The sequence below is a fragment of the Kwoniella dejecticola genome, chromosome 5 (genome assembly GCF_000512565.2).
Source record: "Kwoniella dejecticola CBS 10117 chromosome 5, complete sequence".
NCBI lineage: Eukaryota > Fungi > Basidiomycota > Tremellomycetes > Tremellales > Cryptococcaceae > Kwoniella > Kwoniella dejecticola.
This window is the reverse complement of record NC_089305.1, coordinates 1,179,550-1,191,371: the sequence shown is the minus strand read 5'-3', so window position 1 is coordinate 1,191,371 and position 11,822 is coordinate 1,179,550. Positions and strand designations below refer to the sequence as shown.

The 11,822-nt window shown below is 47.7% G+C and overlaps 2 protein-coding genes across 2 annotated transcripts; one reads left to right on the top strand and one right to left on the bottom strand.

The window, feature by feature from the left end:
- Positions 1-2,785: 2,785 nt before the first annotated feature.
- On the bottom strand, positions 2,786-4,443 carry I303_104535 (uncharacterized protein; the record flags this gene model as incomplete). The annotated part of the gene is made up of 7 exons (XM_018407786.1): positions 2,786-2,879; positions 3,001-3,116; positions 3,197-3,374; positions 3,564-3,725; positions 3,925-4,115; positions 4,246-4,320; positions 4,399-4,443. 7 exons carry the CDS (start codon positions 4,441-4,443, stop codon positions 2,786-2,788), a joined length of 861 nt encoding a protein of 286 aa, XP_018262997.1.
- Positions 4,444-4,911: 468 nt separating this feature from the next.
- I303_104534 (myosin-1) lies at positions 4,912-10,111 on the top strand (the record flags this gene model as incomplete). The annotated part of the gene is made up of 25 exons (XM_018407787.1): positions 4,912-4,914; positions 4,973-5,059; positions 5,116-5,244; positions 5,300-5,342; positions 5,409-5,737; positions 5,797-5,874; positions 5,934-6,018; positions 6,079-6,182; positions 6,236-6,540; positions 6,598-6,693; positions 6,748-6,766; positions 6,828-6,957; positions 7,018-7,426; positions 7,492-7,662; positions 7,718-7,874; positions 7,962-8,268; positions 8,332-8,423; positions 8,485-8,613; positions 8,682-8,803; positions 8,858-8,985; positions 9,044-9,105; positions 9,157-9,472; positions 9,547-9,598; positions 9,666-10,001; positions 10,075-10,111. The coding sequence occupies 25 exons, from the start codon at positions 4,912-4,914 to the stop codon at positions 10,109-10,111; spliced, it is 3,726 nt and encodes a 1,241-aa protein (XP_018262998.1).
- Between the last annotated feature and the right edge of the window lie 1,711 nt (positions 10,112-11,822).

The following is an 11,822-nucleotide window of genomic DNA, read 5'->3' as shown; positions in this document are numbered from 1 at the left end:
ATTGCAAGGCGCAGTCTTCGCTTTTTTCAGGTTCGAAACAGACTTCTTGATGGTTGTTGGACAGGGAAGGTACCAAAATGAGGGGAACGTGATGTCACTAACTGATTTTGTTTGATCGTACCTCTTCAGGTTTGGTCGTTTGTGTCGATTGTTAGTCGTAAAGGCAGGGAGAGCGGTGTTTTCAATGCGGTGCTCGTACTGGATTGGAGCTGATCTCGACAGTATGGTCGTTTAAGCTTAACCCTGTGTTATCATCGCTTAGAAGCGCTGTTCTGTGACGCTCTCGCGGTCTGTGCTGAGGAACTTGCAGCGTCGACTTTACTGCCAAGCAAAGGATAGTCGACGATACTTGATGAGACCAATTCCGCTTGGAGTCTGTGTTCGAGGTACACGACTGGACCTCCTGTGTTTGATGTGTGATCGGTCGGAGATATATAAATCCTCGTAATTGACGTTGGAATTCCCGAAGCCGAAGGACATAGACAAGGCGCTTTTGCCGATACCCTAAGCTATCTTGATACCCCCTAATCCTGGTATCAAACGGGGGCTCGTCTTTGTCTTTTCTCGATGCTACCCAGATTGACTTGACAATCCGTCTTGACGAAAGGAGGACGTTCTAGGGAATTTACCGAGATGCGACGAGTCAAGTAACCCAATATATATGTATACTGTACACGGATCCGATGAAACCGTCGGTAATTTATGTACTCAGTAGTTATGTATGGCGTGTCTATTTTCTGTTACACATCTTTCAGTCACTCGTCATTAGATTCGATCATGCGTCAACCAAGGCACGCACGTAAGATGTAGATAAAAAGCCTCCGAAGGTTTCCTGTTGACTCGAATGCTCAATTCCTGTAGATCCCTCTACCTTTTCTAACTTGCAAATATTGCGCAAAATTTGACCAGTCTTCCGTTTGCTGTACACCTCTTCCAATGTCGCGCAGATGTCCGTGTCTTGGTATATGTATGTTGGAGAAGCGATGTAAGATAAACTTGCTTAGGTGTATAGCAATTTTAGGCTGTGATTTGTGGCGATATCGGAAGCGATATCGTTTTTTGAGCAGTTAATTGATAGACTTAAACTCCATAGGAAAGACGGTTAAGTGAGTTATCGTAAGAAGAAATCCTGAATCCCGTTCCTGATCGAATGGTATGTTCCCTTCTTCACTTGACTACCCGTGTTCTGCCGAATGCCGATATGATGGAGTACCCAGGGAAGGGATCAAATGCTATGCAGTAAAGCAATGACAATGACAATGTCAGATTGACGGTCTGGAACTATATGCCTCGAGCCTGTGTTCACGATGACGATGTGAATGGATAGATCAAGAGAGAGGATATACTGCACAGAATGCTAGATGATGAGACTGTGTTACAGGGAGTTTACTCAACACAGCAAAGTAAAGCAGAGCGAAGCACAGTGATACGGGGGGTCATTGACCGTTCTGAGACCTGCAAGACCTGCTTTATAAGCGAAAGATGGGAAGGATGGTGACGACCCAATCTTCTATTTTTCTGGGACAATATAATCCCATAGGAAGTCGTATAACCCTCCTCCGCTTCGGTCATCAAATCACTCTGCTGCACTTGCAAATCTGTAGGGATTTCAGCGTGAGAGAGATATATGGATGTGTGTCATTACTGATAAGAGAACGAGGAGAACAAAACCACGGAGGCGTTGTTAATCAATCGGAAGTACGCACTACGCGCAGCACATGCTTTCATCTTCCTATCGGAATTTCTCTGGAGTGACTGATCTTCAGGTCCAACCAATGAAAACGAAACGCAATCAACAGAAACAGAAACATGTATCGGTTTGTACGACGACATGAGTGACCAACATTCCACATCCCACATTTACATGCATAGCGGACTGGTCGTTTGGATTTCTTCGCTTCTTGCTACCAAGATCTCACTCGTGTTAGACCTACAGTATTCTTCCTCCACCTCCACCTCCACACCGCCCATACCCACTCTCACAATCATGTGTACAGATGTACAGATGCTTTGGAGGTATTTCACTGATGTCATGCAATGCAGGCATATCTCTAAGCGAGTCTCTCAAGAAGGTAGCACATGCTTATTAGAGATCTCTTCTCCAAATTCCTCTAAATTCCAGATCGCTCAAAGCTATGTAACTAACTGTAACTGATACAAGTTACGCACTAACAGTCAGACGGCGTTACTGCCCGTCTCCGTCCATTATCCAAAAACCAGTCTAGTCTAATGGATCTCCCTTCCTCTTCGGACAACGGAAATTGCCTTTCATCGCCGATAAAATCCAGGAGACTGCAGCCTGCCCTGTCTGGCCTTTTGATGCACTGGATGCACTGGATGTACAAGTCCGGCACGGACGGGTAGTCATGAGGATATTAACGGTTAGACGAGGTTATAGGTATTTTTACTCTTATTAGCATTCGATCAGTTTTTTTTTAGTCAGAAAAGCACCTCGATCGCTTTTACGTGAATAATGATCGATCCTGCAAATGCGCTCATCCTTTATCCCTTGCCGCAACGGATCTGGCGGACTTCGGCAAGTACTCATATATCCCTCGGGATGGAAGAGGTAAATGCATCCGGATCTCGCGTGTCAACAACGATACGAGCACGTGTAGGATTACATGCAAAATGGCACATCCACGAGTTGATCGTTACTCGGAAATATAGGGTATCCCTTGTCCCAGATTATCAAGTGAGTATCATTCCAGTGCCCAATCGATGAACTGAGGACCACAGATATACAAAGCTACAAAATAGGGAATGAAAGGCAGACCGACTGCATTCAGTAAGGCTTTTCATTGCCAATCAAACCTGTCGATGCTATAGGTGGTGATATCTTGCCATGACGTCCTGAGGAGAAGCCGTACAAGTAGTTCCTGTACATGAAGGCGAATGGGGTTAGCTTCCGGTATAGCGACTTTACTTGTTGAGCGAAGCGGTGAACGCCAATGGTTGGGAATAGGAAGGACGTGATTGTCCCATGGCGGGCAAACTTACTTGTAATAGTCGTCATTCAAATTGTTCTCAAAGTAATTCGACCTTATCCTAAAGAAGACCGCTGCTGTCAAGAGCGAATCTGATCCTGCTTGGTGCTGAGGCCCTATCCTTGCGACCTGTGTTTGAACTCCGTCAGCTGCCATAGGCATTTCATAGCCGATGAAGAAACCTTCGTTTGGGTAATAGTCAAACTTACACCCAGCGACTCAGCAATCTCCTGTAAACCACCTCGAAGCGTTTTCACCGACCGCACAACATGCTTGATATCGTATATGCAAGGAAACCAAAGGAAGAGTAAGTTGAAGAAGTCTGTTTCGTCTGCCGGTAATGGTTCGCAAGTAAGGATTTTAAGGAGGTAGCCGAAATCGTATCCGCTATAACAGGTGAAGGTATGAGCGTTGCGCAAATCCATCGGTCATGATGTCTGAAGAGGTTTGAAGGGAATGCAGCCGAGTCTGCGCTGATGCGACGGACGAGCGACTTTTATCGGGATCACCTCAATTTGATCTGCGCTTGAAATCAAAGAGGGGAGGGAGATAGCATCAAGTATCGGTCATACTCACGAATGGAATGAGACCCATTTGATATTGTCGAATAACACCAATCCAGACGTTATCAACAGTTCTCCAAAGTACTCCACGTCGATACCCTCTTCTTCATTCCTTTTGAAATCTATGCCGGAATTTTTCAGCAGATCTATCGAGTCCGGAGCATACATGTCGTCCCTGAGGATGGAGATATGGGAATCAGCTATGGTCTTGAGCTTCCTGCAATATCCTGGCCGACAGGGCGAATTGGGCTTGAGCCGTTCCACCATCTACCCGAATGGGTTTCAGTGATGAACCGATTCGAGGGGTAGTCATTTCGGGCGGACCCATTGCATTGTTCTGTCTCAAATATACGCTCGGACGGCGAAAGACTCACGATAGATTGAAAGCAAAGTTGAATTGCCAGGTCGATGTCTCGGGCGAATTCCCATTTTCGTCACAAAGCGTTATGCCCAGCTGTATTATCTTGAGCATATCGACATTACACCGCATCGTCTGGAAATGGTAGTCTGAGCCGGTCTTGAAGTTTCCTATCGGTCTAGCTACTATACCCGGGAACTCGGTGTCCTGTACAGTAGTAGCCAAAGGCGTCAGCTGCCTGGCCCATGCAGGATAAAGTAGGACTAAGAAACGGGGTCATGCTCGATTTGGTGGTGACCTTGCAGGAGACTGTAGGACAAAAGAAGGTCCAGCTCACCATCGATATGAAGGGGTACTGATCGACTGCGGCTCGCAGAGCTGCGAACTCCGTTTCCAGATTATCTGCCCATACCTATGAGCCCGGGCACGAATGCGCTGTAATTAGCATGATCTCGCGAGATATTCCTTCTCTAATCAGACTTTGACACACCTCATGTATCCCTGGGTCTCCTCTTGATTGTCTGAGTGCTGTCATATTTGCCTATGTGAGATGCTGAGCATATGGGGGAGTGAGAATTGAACGATTGAGATCGATGAGATTGATGAGCAGATGAGAGATGCTTTCATGGCGTCAAGCTTTCGACATCTGCTGTATTACCGGAACCAAAACAGTCGTATTACAGAATTCAGGTTAATCTCATGCTTCGACGTAACAGCCATGATTACAAAAATTCCTAATCAACCTGTCGGACCCTGAGATGGAGATGCACAGGCAATCAACAGCGTCATCCCACTCGTCACTCTCAACAACCGATAACACCGCAATAGCATACATCTATCGTGCCATCTTACGCTACACTCATTCTGTTCGTTTGACTGCATTTCACTCGTAGTGGCCAGCCAAGCAGTCGATCACGGGCACTCGAACGCTGACGAACGATCAACCTCCTTGGCGATAATCGCTAGGAAAGTGCACATATAAAGGGATAGTAGCTGATTCAATATGGTATGTCCCGATGATTCTATGCTACCATTATACACAATGCTGACAATTGCATCAACAGGCTATCAGCAAGAAGGCGGGAAAGAAAGGTGTCAGTGGTCTGCTAGGTGGTGGAGGGGGAGGAGCGAAGACGCAGAAAGTGCAAAAGGTCAGCTATCTTGGACTTTCCTTCAAACATACCGCCTAGCTGATTGGCTTGATCAGGCGGATTGGAGTGAGGGGTTCAAGAAGAAGAAAGCAGCCGGTGTACCCGATATGACCTTGCTGAGCACGATAACGAATGAAGCCATCAACGATAACCTGAAACAACGGTTCAACAACCAAGAGATATATGTAAGCTACAAGAAATCCTGACTGCCTGAAGCGATGAGCTGACATAAGTGTACAGACGTATATCGCGCATGTATTGATCTCTGTTAACCCTTTCCGGGGTATGTATCTCCTTCTCTTTCTTTTTTTCCTATCAAGAACGGAGGAGCTGATACCTGATGATATAGACTTGGGAATATACACGACCGACATCCTCAACTCGTATCGAGGCAAAAATCGATTAGAAATGACCCCACACGTCTTCGCCATCGCCGAATCAGCGTATTACAGAATGACGACCGAGAAGGAGAATCAATGTGTGATCATTTCGGGAGAGTCTGGTGCGGGAAAGACAGAAGCTGCCAAGCGGATTATGCAATATATAGCGGCAGTATCTGGCGGGGATGGGTCAGGAGGTGGAATTGAAAGTGTCAAAGAGATGGTATTAGCTACGAATCCTTTGTTGGAGAGTTTCGGTTGTGCAAAGACCTTGAGAAACGATAATTCTTCGAGACATGTCAGTATACCATGCCTGCCCTAAATTGAAATGAGCTGATCGAGGAGAGTCGATTACAGGGTAAATACTTGGAAATCATGTTTAACGGACTTGGTCAGCCAGTTGGGGCTCAGATAACGAACTACCTGTTAGAGAAGGTGAGTTTCATACACAACTGTGAATCAGGTGATAATTGAAGCTTACACTATGCCTCTAGAACCGAGTTGTTGGCCAAATTGAGGATGAGCGAGATTTCCATATTTTCTACCAGTTCACGAAAGGGGCAAGTGCAGAACAAAAGGGTGAGTCAATCAGATTCATGCGTTGCATGAGGACTTCATGGCTTACGCATGATTCTGCAGAGGCTTTCGGATTACAAGGGCCTGAAGCATATGCTTATACAAGTAGAAGCGGATGCCTAGACGTGAAGAGCATAAATGATGTGTCGGATTTCCAGGAGACCATTGTGAGCGGCCTATGTCGATAATTGCGAGCCGTGATGCTGACGGAAATGTACAGCGAGCAATGCAAATCATCGGATTGTCGGCAGATGAACAAAACTCCATCTTCCGTGTGCTCGCTACCATCTTATGGTTAGGAAATGTGGAATTCGTTGAAGGAGACGATGGAAATGCTACCATTGCCGACACCGGCGTGACGGACTTTGCTGGATACTTGATGGAAGTTGATCCTCAACAATTGCAGAAGGTGCTGTTGACGAGAATTATGGAGACTCAACGAGGTGGAAGAAGAGGAAGTGTGTACGAGGTGCCCCAAAATGTAGCTCAGGCTAGCTCGAGTAGAGACGCTCTTTCTAAAGCATTGTGAGTTTCAGCTGTCGCATTCTTGTTGAATTTGTAGCTGAACATCAGAATCGCCAGATATAACAATTTGTTTGAGTGGATCGTCAGTCGAGTGAACGTATCGATGAAGCCTCAACAGAACCCGGAATACGTGATCGGTGTTTTAGATATCTAGTCAGTTTCCTTGCACTTGCCCATGAATTGGTAGAGCTGATAAATCCCCCGCAGTGGATTTGAGATCTTCCAAGTAAGCTTCTGTAGAGCGCAAGGCGTTTTCTATGACTGGTAAAGCTGACAGCCCTGTTCAGGACAATAGTTTCGAACAATTGTGTATCAACTACGTCAACGAGAAGTTGCAACAAATTTTCATCGAGTTGACATTGAAAGCGGAACAGGAAGAATATGTAAATGAGCAGATCAAGTGGACTCCAATCAAGTGTCAGTCGTGACCAGCTCTTGATCTTTGAGTCTTTGAGCTGATTCAGTCTGATTATCCAGTCTTCGACAATGCCGTCGTGTGTTCATTGATAGAGGACAAGAGACCTGCGGGAATTTTCGCGACATTGAATGACGCAACAGCTACTGCCCATGCCGACCCTTCCGCTGCGGACAATTCCTTTATCCAGCGATCCAATATGTTAGCAACCAACCCTAACTTCGAAGCGAGAGGAAATAAATTCCTGATCAAACACTACGCTGGTGACGTGTTGTACAATGTGGCTGGAATGACCGATAAGAACAAGGATACTCTGCTCAAGGACATCTTAGAACTGATAGAAGGCTCAAAGGATGATTTCCTGCATACGCTATTCCCTGAGAAGGTGGATCATTCCAACAAGAAAAGACCTCCGACTGCTGGTGATAAGATCAAGGCTTCCGCTAATGCCTTGGTGGACAATCTCATGAGGTGAGCTTTATTCTTTGATAGTCGGTGAACATCAGAGACAAGCTCATGCTAATTTGCTGGATCAGGTGTCAACCCCACTACATCCGAACGATCAAGCCTAATCAGCACAGATCGCCGACCGAGTATGACGATAAGGCAATCTTACATCAGATTAAGTATCTAGGTCTACAGGAAAATATCAGAGTCAGGAGAGCGGGTTTCGCTTACCGAGCCGAATTTTCGAAGATGATCCAAAGGTCAGTCGCTCCCCCTTACGGCTGTGACATCATTGACTGATCTGGCCCCTCGTAGATTCTACTTGCTCTCTCCGGCAACTTCTTACGCTGGTGACTATATCTGGGACGGAGATGATCGATCGGGATGTGAAAGGATATTGACCGATGCCAAGATCTCGAAAGATGAATGGCAGATGGGTGTTACCAAAGCATTCATCAAGAATCCGGGAACTGTGAGCTCCATCGCCCCCTTAATATCCATCTCGGGAGCCGTACAGGTACGAGCGCCGTGAAAGTGCAGAGCTGACATCCCGGCTTAGTTGTTCTACCTTGAAGGTGAACGGGATCGATACTGGCATACAATGGCTTCTCGTATCCAGAGAGCTTGGAGAGCGTATGTCCGAAGAAAGGTCGAGGCGGCTACGAAGATCCAACGATTCTGGAGAAATCAGAAAGAATCGCTTGTGTATGCTAGAAAGAGGGACTACGGGCATGAAGTGCTTGCCTCGCGAAAGGAGAGGCGAAGATTTAGTCTACTGGGTATGCGGAAGTTCATGGGTGATTACCTTGATGTCGGAGGGACCAGTCCTCAGGGTGAGATGCTCAGAAATGCCGCCCAAATCGGTCGTAAGTATCCCTCGACCATCTCTGAGACTTTCAGTGGTTTGGTGACTGATGGTGTACAATCAGCTGCCGAGACCGTACACTTCAGTTCCCGAGCCGAATTGCTGGTCTCGAAACTCGGTCGATCTAGTAAACTGAGTCCACGTTTCTTGATCATAGTGGGTCTATTGTATTCAAGCCAATCATCAATAGCAGCAGAGCTGACTTTATGGCTACCAGACGGATAAAGCTGTCTACTTTGTTGTATCGGCATCGAAAGAGGGGCGGGTCACCACCTCGTTGGAAAGGAAGATCCCTCTTGTGACTATTAAAACCATTTCGATGACCAATTTGAGGGATGACTTCGTGGTAAGTAAGATCGTAATGACGGAGGATGGACCGTTGACCTTTGCACTAACGACCAATGATCACGCCAGGCGTTGAACGTCCCACCGTGTGAGGAAGGAGACCCTATATTTACTTGCGCTTTCAAGACGGAGATGATGTGTGTCATTCTCACCCTTACCGGTGGTAACCTGAATATCAGCATCGGCTCAACGTGAGTGCAGTCCAGATGCCATTGAGTAATAGAAGCTGATCGCTTAAATGCTAGCATCGAATACCTAAAAAAGAAAGACAAGCGAGCACAAATCACCGCTAAGAAAGATGAGGCTGTCAGGGGAGATGCAGTTTACAAGAGTCATACCATTGCTGTGGGATCTGGTGAACCGGCAACGAGTGGTGAGTCTATAATTGTTCGATGCCAATTCTGAAAGTTGAGCTGACACATACCTGCTAGTGTCAAATCCCATGCCGCCGAGAAAGCCCAAAGCCAAGAAAGCAGCTAAAGCGACGCCATCAGTGAGCATCTTCCGCATCGCCTGACTTGGCGGACGCTGACATACATTACAGAGCCGACCTACCAATAGACCTACAGCCAAGACTTTACCTGGAGCTACTAAACCATCCGCCCCAGCCGCGATGGCTACAATGCCATCCGCACCGACGGCCACGAAAGCGCCGGCAGCAGTCAAAACTCCTGCAGCGACCGGCGCGTCAAGAGCACCACCTTCCATACCGGGACGAGGTGCTCCACCACCTCCGCCGCCACCTCCGGCTGCGCCAGCCAAGGAGATGTATAAAGCTCTGTATGCCTTTGCGGGTCAGCCTGGAGAAATTAACCTGGTCAAGGGCGAAGAAGTCGAGGTCAAGGAGAAGGATGACAATGGTAAGTCAGCTTCTGGTGACCACACGATCGTCAATAATCCACCACGAGCAAACAACTGACATCTGGACGTGCAGGCTGGTGGATGGTCGTAAAGAATGGACAGGAAGGATGGGCACCTTCGAATTAGTGAATACGCTCCTTTGACCGGATTGTTTCGGTTGACACAGTACTGATGCAAGATTCTTTTCTCTAGCCTTAAACTGATAGAATCCGCTCCTCCGCCTCCGCCACCTCCGCCAGCTGCCAGACGTCCTCCTCCAGCAGCACCAGTACTGAATGGCTCGTTATCGAATGCATCCACCCCTCCAACATCCCGACCCTCTTCCACGATTGGCAGCAAGCCGACTCCAGCGATAAAACCTAAGCCTGCTATACCTGCAAAACCCTCCGTCGGAGCTAAGCCAGCTGGATTAGGGGGCAAACCACCTGTCCCATCCGCACCTAAGATAGCTCCTTCCGGAGCAGGCAAGAAACCGGGAGCAGTAGCTCAACCTGCCGCCGCTACGGGTCAGATGGATTTGGCTGCAGTGTGAGTATCATTATCTCCTCCGACGAAATGACGTTGTCCAAATCGAACTGCACTAACTCATTCATTGCTTTAGTTTCGCTAAGAGAGCTCAACAAGCTAGAGGAGAATGATAGATTGCGATATGCAGGGAGAACTGTTACACATTAGGTTAAGGGAAGGTCAATTTGGACTCTGTGAAGTCGTACATCAATGGAAGTAAACTTCAGCCATCTATATCAGCGACTCCAGTCTGTAGGATAGAAGCAACGCAGCCACAGCAGGACAAAGATTGAAATAGGTAGATTGTTGGTAAGTCGTGCTACATGATTTAGCCCGGATGCACACAAGATCGAAGGAAGCCAGAAGATAATAGAATGCGGGTCTTCGCGTTCTCCCTGTCGCATGTTCTGCTATGCGCTCGTTAGGGCGCGGCGCAGGGAACTGGCTTGATGACCTGCTCCGTGGCACTCGAGGAGAACGCACAGACGGATACCATTGGCAGGAATCTGGTAGAGCCCATGCCCCCTTGAAGGGTCTGCAAGTACAGATTGCATCTTTGCCGACGACGTGCGAGACTGGCCTGTATTCTCGTACAGGAGTATTTGCACTGTGATATGAACAACGAGAAGACCTTGAATGAGGTGCATCGAGCCTATCATGCAAAATTGGCAGAGCGCCGATAAAGCCACCCGATGGCTCATGTGCCCTGCGAGCATCGTGGTATCAATTTGTATACATTAGGTTATGAATGTCATCCCCTCTTGAGCCTCACCCCCCTGTGTACGGATGTTCGGGTTCTGTGTGACTATGACTGAGAGCGTTCCATCTCATCTCGTAATCGCTTCATCATGTAGTCGGATCGTTAACACCGTTCTGCGAATACGCACCTACAGCCGCATCGTTCATCGTCAATCCCTCAAAACGCACTGTACGGTGAGCTTCGGTCACGACACTGTAGCTATGAACGGACGATTGCAGGTATGCCCGTTTGTCTATCTTCGCATTCTCCTTATCGAGCTTCTTTCGAGATTGTGTGTTCGATGAGTTGCAGTCGAATTTCGGTGGCGGAACGAGTCTCAGCAATTGACATTCGCTGGTCACCGGTCTTCTGCTTTCCTCTTCCTCTTCCCCTTTCCGGTTGCCGAAGTCCGTATGATCTATTCATTGCCTTCGGGAGGCTCTGTCGCCTTGCGATCTGATGGTCAGGTTCCCCAGTAGGAAGTGCTCATGGTTAGTCGCAAGGAGCTGGGACCTTCCATTCTCTAACATGTCAATTCCACCAAGGTCGGTCTCGGTCACCGCAATTATCAAGCCGCAAAGGTCAGGCATGCCACTCGAGAAGGAAGATCTTCAAGCGCTAGCTACCTCCGAGCGGCCGAATGGGATGTGCTGACCCGATATCCGCCAATTCTTGTTCATCCGTTGAGTGTTCCGGTCGGAATTCCCGCGGTGTCTAACGATCTGGGGGGTATTTCTTCTAATCGTCCTTTCAGTCTCTTTTTCAGTATGCTCCTTGGCCCATCATTCGCTGCTCAACCTCGTAGGGTATCAAGGCGGCCAAGAGTTGCGAATTGAGAGTTCAGACACAGATCATGGTCTGATTCACTTTCGCAGCCAATGTCATCCCTTTTTGCTTCGGCGACCTCGCCATACAGTCCCGGTCTTGTGTTACCGACTGGCTGAATATGGATCTCCTTCGATCACATACGCGCCAATTCAGATTGAGCCTGTCTAGCGTTGGCTCCGGGATCAGGCTTGACAAGATAGGCTGATGTTGATGAGACTTGGCTGACATATTCCCATGAGACGATCTTTGCCTACGTTATGAGCAGTGTATCTCCT